This window comes from Natrix helvetica (assembly GCF_964273705.1).
Source record: "Natrix helvetica genome assembly, chromosome: 1".
Taxonomy (NCBI): domain Eukaryota; kingdom Metazoa; phylum Chordata; class Lepidosauria; order Squamata; family Natricidae; genus Natrix; species Natrix helvetica.
Window position 1 is genome coordinate 289,849,333 of NC_138548.1, and position 13,935 is coordinate 289,863,267.

The 13,935-nt window shown below is 37.5% G+C and overlaps 1 protein-coding gene across 4 annotated transcripts; it reads left to right on the forward strand.

Annotated features, from left to right (window-relative positions):
- The first annotated feature begins 77 nt into the window (after positions 1-77).
- Positions 78-13,669, forward strand: THG1L (tRNA-histidine guanylyltransferase 1 like). 4 transcript variants are annotated; one of them, XM_081936528.1, is made up of 6 exons: positions 78-315; positions 2,170-2,346; positions 4,432-4,601; positions 4,872-4,960; positions 6,901-7,008; positions 11,679-13,669. In XM_081936528.1, the coding sequence occupies exons 1-6, from the start codon at positions 125-127 to the stop codon at positions 11,835-11,837; spliced, it is 894 nt and encodes a 297-aa protein (XP_081792654.1). In that variant the 5' UTR covers positions 78-124; the 3' UTR covers positions 11,838-13,669. The 4 variants fall into 4 exon arrangements, with proteins under 4 accessions (XP_081792654.1, XP_081792657.1, XP_081792656.1 ...); XM_081936531.1 differs by having other exon boundaries at positions 199-315; positions 2,234-2,346; XM_081936530.1 differs by lacking the exon at positions 78-315 and adding an exon at positions 427-657.
- Positions 13,670-13,935: the final 266 nt, after the last annotated feature.

The following is a 13,935-nucleotide window of genomic DNA, read 5'->3' on the forward strand; positions in this document are numbered from 1 at the left end:
GGACGCCTCTACGTAGGCCTGGAAGAGGCAAAGGGCCGGTAGCAATCTTACGGGCGACCTTACGGTATATCATAGAGTGGCAGAGTCCCGTCTCTTCCGGTGTCGCCCAGCGCTCCTTCCGGCAATGCTGCCGCGGCCTCGCCTTAGCGGCGCATTCGCTGCCGTCGCTTTGGGTCTTAGATCAAGGTTTCGCTGTTACGTCCGAGCCGCCATGGCGAAGAGCAAGTTCGAATACGTCCGGGCTTTCGAAGCGGAGGACAAATGTTTGCCTAACTGCTGGATCGTGGTGCGGTTGGACGGACGCTGCTTCCACCGGTAAAAACATGCTTCAACCATTGGCGGCGGCGTGTGGAGTTAACAGGCTTGGTTGCCCGGCGACCGCCCGACCAATAGGAGCGAGGGTCAGCGCCGAGATCGGCGGCGCCAGTTCAAAGTGAAATCTGCTTCGCTCTTGTGGGCGTTTGGCTTCCCCGACTTCACTTTGGGTTACCGTTTCCCAGCCGTCGCCGGCTGCCAGATACTGGACTTTTGTTCCCAGAATTCATCAGTTCATACGGGCATTGCTGGGGATTCTGGGAATTGAAGTTCACACATTTGAAAGTTACCAAGTGTTTGGTGAATGCTGCAAATTTCGGGCTAACTGCGCTTGCATCAGTGGTGGGATTCAAAAACGTTTACTACTGGTTCGGTGGGTGTGGCAGTATAGTATAGTCTTTATTGTCATTGTACAAAATAAATACAACGAAATCGGTTTCAGCCTCACTGATGCAAAATTATAGTGGAAAAGAAAAAGAAAGAAAAAGAAAAAACTAGTCATATGTTTCTGCATGTGCATGAAGTGATTGTGGTTGTGTTTAAGAGTCTGACAGACACGGGAAGGATACTGTAAAATCCCAATTTCCTCCCGATCATCTTGGACTGGAGGCAGAGAATAGATGGGGGCAGGGCCAGTCAGAGGCGGTATTTAGTTTCTCCGAACTACTCAAAATTTCCACTACCTGTTCTCTAGAACTGGTCAGAACCTGCTGAATACCACCTCTGGCTATATTTAATACCATAATACCATGATCTTTGGTAACAGACCTAGAAGCATGAGTCAAATCTTAACAAATATTCTTTTCTTTTAATTACATTTGTAATTTTGGGGAAGAATCCTTTCTCTGTAGTTGTTCCTTGCCCACGCCAAAACATCAGATGTCATTATCCAGAGTTCAAAACAATATTGGCATCCAAGGTGAAAGCATTGAATGCAGTTGACCTCTTGCAAGGCGTGCAAAGCTATTTTATATTTGGGTAATATTCTGCACGTCTAGTTTTAGAATTTTAAAGTTTCACTTTCCTAATAATTTTTCACTTTCTAATTGATATTTTTTATTGGCAAATTACTACTCTTCTAAAATGGCATTGGTTTAGCTTTTTAATGATTATCTTCTAACAGTTTATAATGACAATAAAACATTATGTAAAATGAGATGGAGTGCAGCTTAAATGTTATTCATATTCTTATTCTGCAATAATTTGGAAGAACTGTCAATGGTTTGTTTTAAAAGAATAAAACAATATATTGTATTTGTACAGATGGCATGCATTCATCATGCTCCAAATGTTCTCTGGAAAAACTCTGATTTTACTAGTTTCCAAGGAGGTCATTAAGTTGGATGTTGATATGATTAAGTGGAGGAGGTATGCTTATAATACAGAGGCTTCAACTGAAAAACGTTTTCTTCAAGCACCTGTTCTGTTAACTTCTTAAGACAGTTGACAGATATGAGCATACACCAAATGTGTTAATTTCAGATGGAAAGGTACCTGGAAGCCAAAGCATATAGGGCTTTATGAGTGAAATCCAGCACTTAGAATTGCACTCAGAAACCTATAGGCAACCAATGCAGGACCCTCAGTGTGTTACATGGCTGTTGTGATTTTGATTTTCCAGCGAATAGGCTACTACATTTTTCACCAACTTCAGGATACTTTCAAAAACAGCCTCCATGTAAAGCACACTGCAAAACTGTTACTAAGGTCTATTGCTCCAGGTACAGCTGCAACTAAATGGGCAAAGTCCCTATCATAGCCTCTACCAAAACTTCAGTATCTATAACACAGGAGACTTATTTAAACAGATACCACAAATCAAGTGTTTTTAATTATATGCTTTTCATTTTGAAGCTTTGCTGATCAGCATGATTTTAAGAAGCCTAATGATGATTGTGCTCTTCATTTGATGAACAAGTGTGCCCAAGCAGTGATGGAAGAGATGGAAGAAATTGTCATTGCCTATGGACAAAGTGATGAATACAGCTTTGTTTTCAAAAAGAATACCAAGTTGTTTAAGAGAAGGGCAAGGTATTTACTTTTACAGTTTTTCCCATCCCAATATACCGTAAGTTAAGACACCCTTTACAAAATAAGCTTTAATATAACAATTTGATTACTTTTGATTTTATGATACTAGCAGCTTTACCATATATCTCCACTCTTAGAAACATCAATACACGTAGTGAGAAAGGGACACATACACAAACACACGGAGACATTTTTGCATGTGTATATTAGCACTTTGATGGCCATTAAATGTTACCGGCAAGGTATTTTTAACTTTCTTTCACATATGTCACTCTTAAAAGTCATTTAACTGTATGAAATCTTCCAAAAATAGATGATGGCCTCATAATATGTTTGTTCATTTCATGTTCTTGTTTAATAAGATACAGAATTGTTTAACTTTAGTCTTTCAATTGCACAGAGATTGTGTAATATTGGATTATAGTTTATTTACCACATGAAGGCCTTATAGCAATGTGAGCTGCTGTGTTACTTTCAGTTACTTAAGTTAAGTCTTGTGGTATACCAAACATTATTTCTGAAGAACTTTATTTGACAACAAATTGTTTAATTCATTTATAGTAAAATGCAGAAATATATTAAATATCAGTTTAGTACAATAGACTAAAACATTTTAAAATATGCTTTCTATATAATTCATAAATAAGAATTGCCTTTTACATTGTATTATGAGAGGTTAACAATAATAGAATCATAGATACTAACAGTCAATCTTGCCTAACATAAAATATATACATGACAAAATTAAACATGTTGGATCTGTACTTTATATTTAGCATATACTTCAGGATTATAGAGCTAGTCATTACTCTTTTTCTAGAGAAATCTTACATATTTACAATACAATACAATACAATACAATACAATACAATACAATACAATACAATACAATACAATACAATACAATACAATAGCAGAGTTGGAAGGGACGTTGGAGGTCTTCTAGTCCAAGCCCCTGCCTAGGCAGGAAACCCTATACCATTTCAGACAAATGGCTATCCAACATCTTCTTAAAGAGTTCCAGTGATGGGGCATTCACAACTTCTGAAGGCAAGCTGTTCCACTGATTAATTGTCAGGAAGTTTCTCCTCAGTTCTAAATTGCTTCTCTCCTTGATTAGTTTCCACCCATTGCTTCTTGTTCTACCCTCAGGTGCCTTGGAAAATAGTTTGACTCCCTCTTCTTTGTGGCAACCCCTGAGATATTGGAAAAATGCTATCATGTCTTCCCTAGTCCTTCTTTCTATTAAACTAGACATACCCAGTTCCTGCAACCGTTCTTCATATGTTTTAGTCTCCAGTCCCCTAATCATCTTTGTTGCTCTTCTCTGCACTCTTTCTAGAGTCTCCATATCTTTTCTACATCGTGGTGACCAAAACTGAATGCAGTATTCCAAGTGTGGCCTTACCAAAGCATTATCAAGTGGTATTAACACTTCACGTGATCTTGATTCTATCCCTCTGTTGATGCAGCCTAGAACTGTGTTGGCTTTTTTGGCAGCTGCTGCATACTGCTGGCTCATATTGAAATGGTTGTCCACTAGGACTCCAAGATCCCTTTCACAATTACTACTGTTGAGCAAGGTATCACCTATACTGTACCTGTGCATTTCGTTTTTGTTGCCTAAATGTAGAACCTTACTCTTTTCACCATTGAATTTCATTTTGTTAGATAGTGCCCGATGTTCAAGTTTATCAAGATCCTTCTGTATCTTTAGCCTATCTTCTGGAGTGTTGGCTGTTCCTGCCAGCTTGGTGTCATCTGCAAATTTGATGAGTTCCCCATTATTCCCTCATCCAAATCATTGATGAAGATGTTGAAGAGTACTGGGCCCAAAACAGAGCCTTGGGTTTACTCCACTGCATACTTCCCTCCATGTAGATGCAGTTCCATTGGGGACTATTTTAGAATTAGGCTGTCAACATTTTGGATTCATAAGTATGAGAATCTTACAAATAAGCTATAAATTTTTAGAAAGAATTCCTCAAATAATGAACAAGGCATGCATTCTGTATTTATATTGGCTAGTTAACTTGTGTTGGTTATATTAAAAAGTTATGTTTTCTCTCCCTTTTTTCTCACAAGTAAATTAATGACTCTCGTGGTGGCCAAGTTTGCATCCAGCTATGTTTTCTATTGGAAGGATTATTTTAAGGACAAGTCCCTTTTGTATCCACCAGGATTTGATGGACGTATTGTGTTGTATCCCAGTGACCAAAATCTAAAAGATTATCTCAGTTGGCGACAAGCTGATTGTAAGTATTGCAGGAGTGAGATGGAAATTATAGAATACTAATTTTTACGAATATGTATTTAATCCCATTTTCTGCTAAAAAAAACATTAAAAGTAAAAACATCAAAAATTAGGGTTGGGCTTATTATTGGGGTGGGTCATGTTTTTGGAGAAACACGGTATAAACAACAATAATAGTTGTAGTAGTAATTATAACACAACTTCTAAAATCAATCTTATAGTAAATACTGATGTATTCTCTCATGATGATTTTTTCACTTGATATCATTAGGTCATATCAATAACCTCTATAATACGGTATTTTGGACTCTTGTGCAGAAAAGTGGCCTGACACCAGTACAAGCCCAAGAAAGACTTAAGGTTTGAAACATTATTCCAAATATTTTAGCCTAAAGAGTACATTATACTTACCTTGTGTTATTTCCAGAAGCATATATAATGTTCAAAGTATTTTTAATATTGGAACAGATGTATCTGTGCATTTGTGTTGTATTCCAAGTTTTATTTTACATTTGCTGTTTTTGCTGGAATGCTTGTTGGATTTGGTTTCTGGTGGGAAGGCTATAAACCTATAAAGAATTGGCTATTATTTAGAAAAGATGTAAGTATAGCAACTGATCAACTTCAGATAAAACAGAAAATAAAAAAGAGAAAGACTTCATTTATTTATTTAGCATATGGCATATCATACATGAATTAGCAGTATAAATTAACATTAAATTAAATTAATTAAAAGAAAAAGTCTTAAATGTTCCCTTTTTAATCTGGCTAATGCTAATTGGCAGGGAATCATCTACCTTGGAATTTTTTCTCTAAATTATTACTTGGTTTAGTGGTTAAGGGGCCAGTCTAGAAAGCAGAAAACCATGAGTCCTGCCCTGGAAAGTTAGCTGGATGACTTTGGGCTAGTCACTCTCTCTCAGCCCAACTCACTTCACAGAGTTATTGTGGGGAAAGTAGGAAGAGGAAGGTGTATTCCTGGGTTATTTGTAAAATAAAGGTAGGAAATTAATAAATAAAAATAGAGTTGCAGGAGAACATTGATGACACAAAGCTCAATTCCTCTATAAAAACAATGGTGTTTGTAAGGTGTAATTGGATTTGTTTTCTTCTGACTTTTCTAATTTTTAAGACCTTGAAATGTTATAAGAAATGTAGTATGTACTACATATTTTTCATTGCTCAACTTTAGCTTCAGGAAAGTTTGATTACTGATCAGCTTTAGTTTCCTAAAGTTCATTTCCCATGTGCAGAAGTTAATGGGATGTAGCCTAGATTAGACACTTGAATGGCATCAAACATCCATCTGCTATTGATAATCTTGGCAAGGAGATCAAAAATAGTATTTTTCAAGACATTTATTTTGCCATCAGTCTTATCTATCGTACCTCTATGCACAAGCATATTCATGGACAATTATTTTTCTCTTTATAATATTAGGTTTGAATCTGAAATAAGGATCTGATAATGTGATTGTGTGGGGTGAACTATCTGTGTTTCAAGAGTGTAACAGCCCTGAAAATCCCAAACTACCTTCCAGCCACAGAGTTAGGGAAATACAATGATTTCTCTGTGTGCTACTGGAGGTTTAACTAAGGACTCTGGCCATGTTATGTTTATCCGAATTACAAGTTAATAAAAATATCAACCTCTAGATCAGGGAAAAAAATAATATATGTTATGGTGATAGAAGTATAAATAGCTATTAAGAGAAGACAGGGCACATGACATTTTTTGCTGCTTGGCAAATAATATTGTCTCCCAATTGCAGAAAGTTTACAAGCTAAAAATAAAAGTTTGTGTATGCATTTACCCCCATGAGTTGAGTCCACAGAAGAAACTGATAGACTGAAATTGCTGGTTTTGCAAATGTTTGTTATAGAATAAAAATACTAAATTTTTAAATACTAAATTTGCCTTCTTCAATCTTTGTACCCTTTTGATGTGTTAGATCTCAGTATTATATGTATATGTATAGTCAGGAAGTTATAGTATGATCACATTTGTAGGCCACCAAATTGGGAGAAAAGTATATTATATTATTTCACCAACCTTTTGCTTGCTAATAATAATGATGGCATTTTAATCACCTGTTAAAGAATGAAGTTTAAAGCATACCAGGCAGTAGCTATGAAACAATGCTATTTTCTTTCTGGGGAGAATGTGTGTTTAGAAGTGTGGTGTGTTCCTTTTTGTTCAAATACATGCTGAACTCCTAAATGAAGAGCAATATCTATTTATTACATTTGAAATTATTAGAATTCTCCTAGGTTCATATGAAATGCTCTTTTTTCCTTCAGGGAACCCTTGCAAATGACAAGAATGAGATTTTATTTTCTGAATTTAATATTAACTACAACAAAGAACCTGAAATATATAGGAAAGGAACTGTTTTAATATGGAAGAAGGTAAGTCATACTCTTGTTTGTCTTTAAAATTACAGCAAGCATATTTTAAGTAAGTAATTATACAAAATATTTTAAGATAATAAAGTGATTTTTTTACAAAGCCCATCTGTGCTGAATTACCAGAGACATCTGTCTCATCGGTTGATTATGCTTTTGCATGATGAAGTTATTGAAGGAATTATTCCTATACTAGACGACCAGAAGCTTTGTTTTCATCAGCCAATCAGTTGTGCCTGATCCACGGAAACTCTAGGATTAGCACTGTCCATGTTCCTCTGTCTTGCACTGCTCCTTCAGATCCTCCATGGTCATCGCGGTGACATCCATTATATGCCCAGTCAGTGGGTACTGGGGCCAGAAGCGAAATAGTGGTAATTGTGGTTTGAAGTTTAGTCAAAGCTGGATCCTCACATATTAACTAACCCTGCTATTGAAGGTGGAAAAGGTTTATGAAGTCTGTATCCAGATTATCTGTCTATACATAAAATCAAATCATGTTCTTATCTCTACTGTTGAGTCCTTTCAAAAATAATCCTAAAGTAGAATATTGTATTAAATTTAATCTAGCCAAAATATTAGGCATTGCATTTTATAAATATCACTTTAGTGTTCAGTGAAATAAAGTTGAAAAAAAAAGGCAGATTTTATCGAATGTAGTAAAACGCTGGCCATAGGGGGCGAACAACTGCCCCCTGTGGAACGGGCGCGCAATTTGGGCGTCCTCCTAGATGCCCGGCTGTCAATGGACGACCATGTGGCAGCCGTGGCAAGGGGGGCGTTCCACCAGGTTCGCCTGGTGCGCCAATTGCGCCCCCTTCTGGACCGGGATGCCCTACGCACGGTCACTCATGCACTGGTGACGTCTCGCCTGGACTACTGTAATGCTGTCTACATGGGGCTTCCCTTGGGACGAAGACTGCAGCTAGTCCAGAACGCAGCCGCGCGGGCAGTCATGGGGAGTACTAGGTACTCCCACGTAACACCGCTCCTGCGCGAGCTGCACTGGCTACCTGTGGTCTTTCGGATGCGTTTCAAGGTTTTGACCACCACCTTTAAAGCGCTCCATGGCATAGGGCCTAGTTACCTGCGGGATCGCATCCTCCCACACACATCCCTGCGGCCAATTCGCTCTCACAGGGAGGGGCTTCTCCTGGTGCCGTCCACTAGGCAATGCCAACGGGCGACACCAAGGAGTAGGGCCTTCTCTGTGATGGGCCCAACCCTCTGGAATGACCTCCCCCCCGACATTAGAACCACCACTGACTTCCGCTCCTTCCGGCAGAAACTGAAGACACACCTGTTCCGACTGGCTGGCCTGGCATAATTTTTAACGTCTACCTCCTGGCATATATATTTCCTACTGGTTTTTTAGGGGGCTTAATTTTATAGGACATTGGGGTTTTAAATTCTGTATATTTTAAATTATTTACTTAGCAATTACAGTTCTGTATATTTTTATCCTCCTCTTATTTATGTATCTATCCACTTAATAATTTTAATTGTTTAAATTTTATAGTTATTTATGATGTTTTTGATATGGACTGTACACCGCCCCGAGTCCCTTTTGGGAGAGGGGGCGGTCTATAAGCGCTAAGAAATAATAATAATAATAAATAAAATAATAATAAATAAATACTGAACATTTACACTGGAATACCCACCATTATGCTGTTCATATTTTGTGACATTATACTGATTTTATTACATTTATTTGCCACCCATCTCTTACAGTGACTGTGGGCAGTTTACAGAATTATAAAAAAATAAAAAGACAATATGAAACTATTAAAATTAAGATTAAATAAGGAACAAAAAATCAAGGTGACAGGTGACATGGGGGTAGAAATCTTTTATTTACCCAGTCAGTCACCTCACCATAGGGTGCCCCTATTAATGCCCCAGGCCAGTTGGCAGAGCCAGGTTTTGAGGCTTTTCTGGAAGACCAGGAATGTAGGGACCAATCTCTCCTCCACTGGGAGAATATTCCAAAAGGCAGGGATCACAGAGAAAAAGCTCTTTTCCTAGAGCCTACCAACTGAAATTCTTTGGCAGATGGGATCTGGAATATGACTTCTGCTGGAGTAAGTGGGATGAGCCTGTCCCATTGGGATCAACGACTCCTCAGATACTCAGGACCCGGGGTTTAAAAGTAATGACCAACATCCTGAATTAGACAAGGAACTGATGTTGGCTGTGCTCTCAGTACTATTCCCCAAAATTATTTTTTCATTATTATATTTTATATCTTTTCAACACTTAAGTATTCTATTGATAATATGCCACCTTATTTCAGCTTTCCTTCTTTAGCTCACCTTTTGGTCATGAAAGACCACTATTTACAGACATCTTCCTATGTATTGCCAATGTAACAAACAAAGCTTGAGTGCTTCTAGATGTTTGAATTTATATTTGAACTTTTTGTGTTTCATCTACCATTATTTCCATACTGTATTTATTTAGTTGTTCACCCTGGGCTTTGGCAAAGGAAAGTGAGATCCATCGCTTCACCGTGCTTCCCATTTTTCATCTTTTTTTAAAAAAATGTGTTCTATTGTAGTTCTTGACTTACAACCATAGTTGGGACTAGAATCTCAGTTTTAAGCAAAGTGATTGTTAAATGAGATGTCCATGTGAACGCTTTGCTCAATGACCATAATCCCAGTACTCATGGTTGTGGTCGTTAAGCGATCCCCTGGGTCATTAAGCCGAGTGAGATTGCTGTGTGGAAGAGAACTGCTCTGATGGCTGCAGAAATGAGGCTCACAACTTTGGGATCTGACTTCCTTTTCTGAAGCTCTTCAGAAGACTACCCCTATGTTATTAACTTAACTGCTGTTATTTACTTAACAACTGTGGCAAGAAAGGTCATAAAATGGGGCAAAATTCACTTAACTGTCTCACTTAGCAGCAGAAATTGTGGGTTTAACTGGCCACAAATCAAGGACTACCTGTATGATATGTCAATAGGAAGATCTGATTGAAGACAAATAGGTACTTGGAACTTTCCCTATCCTCTTCAGTGTGGAAGAGAAGGCAACTCCTCCAAAGGGTGCAGAAATGGAAGTCAGATTCCATATGAGCTGTTTCAGTAGCCCTTTGAAGACATTCCTCTCCATGCAGAGGGGAGTTGTTAAGTGAATCTGGCTTCCCCAGTGACTTTGCTTGTCAGAAGATGGCAAAAGATGACGCCAAGACACTGTATCCGTCATAAATATAAATCAGTTGCCAAGCATCTGAATTTTGATCACGTGACCATGGGGATGCAAGTAAGTGAAAAGAGGTCATAAGTCACTTTTTCAGTTCCATTGTAACTTTGAACAGTCATTAAATGAACTGTTGTAAGTGGAGGACTATCTGTAAAATATGATTCAGGAAAATGACATGTGCAGCTCCAATTACAGATAACCCTCAGCTTATGTCCACTTGTTCAGCAAGCATTCAGTTATTGCAGTGCTGAAAATATGGATGCAACCAGTCCCTGAAATTTCGTCTATTGCAATACCTCCATGTCATGTGATTATGACCGAGGAAGCTACAGTCATGATTGCCATTTGTGACTTTTCCTGCTAGCTTCCAACAAGCAAAGACAATGGGGAATCTGGTAGGGAAGGTCACACAGTCTCTGACACCTCTCCCAGGCACTTCTCTGACTTGTGTAGCCTGCACTGGGTCTCCCAAACCCTTCCCCGACTCATATGTGGCCTGTGCTGGGCTTCTCAGATCCTCCCATTAACCTGACTCCCAAACTCCCACCGCTTAATAACCCATGCATCTTGGGGTTGTGATAGCAACCAGGACTGCCCTCACTAAGTGATGCAGTCAAATGACATCATGCTTTACAATTTTACAATTACTATTTTACAAATGTTATTGCTATTAGCCATAGCTTAACTGGCCTCTTGTGAAAGATGGAAATTCAATTATGGAACATCTTATAGGACACTGATTCCCCAGCCCTGCATAAGAATCTGAATACTGTGGGTATAGGAATTAGATCTTGATCTAATTAAGTATACAAATCAGCAAACTATAGTACGAAGTCATAGTATGGCTTTTTGCATTCTCCCAAGGCCCAAGCCAAAAGCAAGCAAACTTATTTTATGTCTCCATGAAAGCCAAACAATCATATTTCTTTTCCCCCCTGCCCTATATTCTGCAGCCAGCCAAGGTGAATATATAATGACACTCAGCATCCTCCACATTCAAGATGTAGATTCTTTTATTTTCAAAGGAATTAATTCATTAGAACATGTTAAGGTTTTCTGAAGATTAAGTACATTTTAATTTCCTTTTGCTACTATTGAAAATTATGTCATTAATGATTTGATGCCAGATTTGGGCAGTGTGGTTTTGGGAGTGAGGCAATTCCTTGAAGACTGCAAGAGAAGGTTGGGGGGGGGGATGCTACCTATAGGTTACCTGTTCCTGACTTAGCATTATGCATCAGTTTAGCCACTGCATGTCAAAAACATGTTGAAAAGGTCATTCTCTTCTGGATTAAGTAGAATGAAGATGCTTTGAACATGAAGTCTGCCATTTTACAGTGATAGTCTAATACATAAAAGGGATGTTTCACTTCAATACATTAAACACTACAACTCTAAAAGAATTAAATTCTGAATCGATTTTAAAAAGTTCAATTAATATATTATTTGTATTTCTATTTCTAGGTAGATGAAATCATTAAGAAAATAATTAAAACAGGGGAAACAGAAAATAAGGAAATTGAAGAAACCAGGATGATAAATAGACCAATTCCTTTGCATTGTGATATTATTGGAAATGAATTTTGGGAACACAATCCTGAAATCTTGCTTGACAAGAGGTGACCTTTCCTATCTGCATTTTAGTCTGAACCTATTGTGTATAATTTATTTTACAAGGACTGCATCATGGTGGGAAAAATGTAATCCTGTATTTTGTAATAGCCATTTTACTTGAATGAATGAATAAAACTCCAGGTATTGTTCATAAATAAATACTTTATTAAAATTACGAGTAAGGTGATAATAATCTTAAACTTTACACTGGAAAAGGAATGCCTTTAATTTCTTCTCTGGCCCTCAAAAGAACTCTACTGCTGTAGGTCTCATGAGATGCTAAGTTGCCCATTTAAAACTCTGAAAACATTTAAACTACTCCTTCAAATTAAATTCTATCATCAGGGAGCCAAGTTACAAATTATCCTAGTTGCTAATGTCTCTGGATTATATGAGTGATAAACAAAATACCCTGGCAAGTAGCAGAAAGTAATTAGGAAGTTTTCTCTCAAGTGTAAATTAGTTCCGGCCTTTTTGAAAGCTATGGAAACATAATTTCCCTCTGTAATCGAACATTTATTATTTGGACTCTCTCCTTGCTGCTTTTCGGATTATTAGACAAGGTCTCAGGTGGCCAACCAAGAGCAATAATGTTATTGTATAAGGGAGACAGCACAGCAGGGTGTGTTTGTAGGTCATGCTCTCATTTTGCTGCTGCCTGGGAAACTATCCAGTTCCTGCTGTTGAGAATTGTGGCAACCAACTTACTGAAAGTCTTTTATTGGGATGTGAAGTTCAAAGAGTTGTGTTACTCTTCTGCCTTTTCAAGCCCCAGCTGCCCAGGAGCGAAAAAGATAGAGGCATTGGGAACAAATGTGAGATTTGTGTAAAAATTGGCCTGGCTTCTCTGGTGGCTAGGTTTTATATAGAACTTTTTAAGAGGATTCTTAATTGTTTGTTAATTTGCTCTAATAGGAAATAATTTAAATAATAGATATTTAGCATCATTTTAAAGCCGTTTGAAAAAAAATTATTTATTTTTTTCTGAATGGCAACTGTCTTCAATACTATAGTTAAGATAATGTTAAAAGGGTTAAAAGAAACTGGAGCAATGTGCATTCCAAAAATGCTCAGCAATCCACAATACTTGTAGAGAGGATAGCAGGAATAATAGGCAAAGTATTGATACAAGGTGGATTTTTGTATTCCTACTTTCCATAAGGTGCTCCAGGTTATTAGCAGCAACAATAAAAAAGCAGCTGTGTTTTCATAACACTGAAGCAAAAACAAGCTGGCTACTTTTAGCCTAGTGGCTGTATGAACCAATTACTATTAGAAATTTAGAAAAAAAAATTAGAAAAATTAGGAAAAATAAATAAATTAATTAATTTAAAATTAATCCACCACTTTCTACAATTCAGAACAGAACTCTGCTGGATTTACAAACAAAAGTTCTTTTAATCAAATTTTTCAGGATCTAATCTGGGTCAATCACTGGGACCAGAGGTTTTGCCTTTTCGAACTCATGCTAGAGCCCATCTTCAGGGAACTTCTCTGTAGCAAAGTGTGTCATATTTTGTTACACCAGCCATACTAAGAATCAGAAGATTGAACATACTTGCTTCACTATTTTAAAGTAATCAACATATAAGATTTAAGCAGAAAATGAAGCACATTATAAATTTCTTACAGACATAAATAAAAAATTCTAATTTCAAATTGTCTACTCCCTTGTGTTCATCCCTCATAATTCACCTTGCAGATGTTAATAGTTAAGCCAAAACAATTATGAGGTGGAGTGGGGAAGGGGATCCTATGCACAAGATATTCCTTGGTGCCTACTAATCAAGACTGCTTTTCCCTCCCTATTTCTGTCAGACCAGGCTAAAATCTTTAATGCATGGTCTCTGGTTATCTTCTAGAATTTGGATTTGATTGAGATAAGCTTCTATAGAAATTGAATAAATATATATTTTAAAAGATCGTTCTTCCTTGCTTAGTTAATATTCACACTCTTGCACAATCACTAACTTTCTTGTCAACAGCTGAATGGATCACTTTGGGCCTAACCTCTGAAAGTTGTAGGAATCAGTGTATCATATTGTGTTCAGTAAATCTGGCCTTGGGTATCCACTATTTTGGGTCTTCCTGGATAGTTCAAATAGTC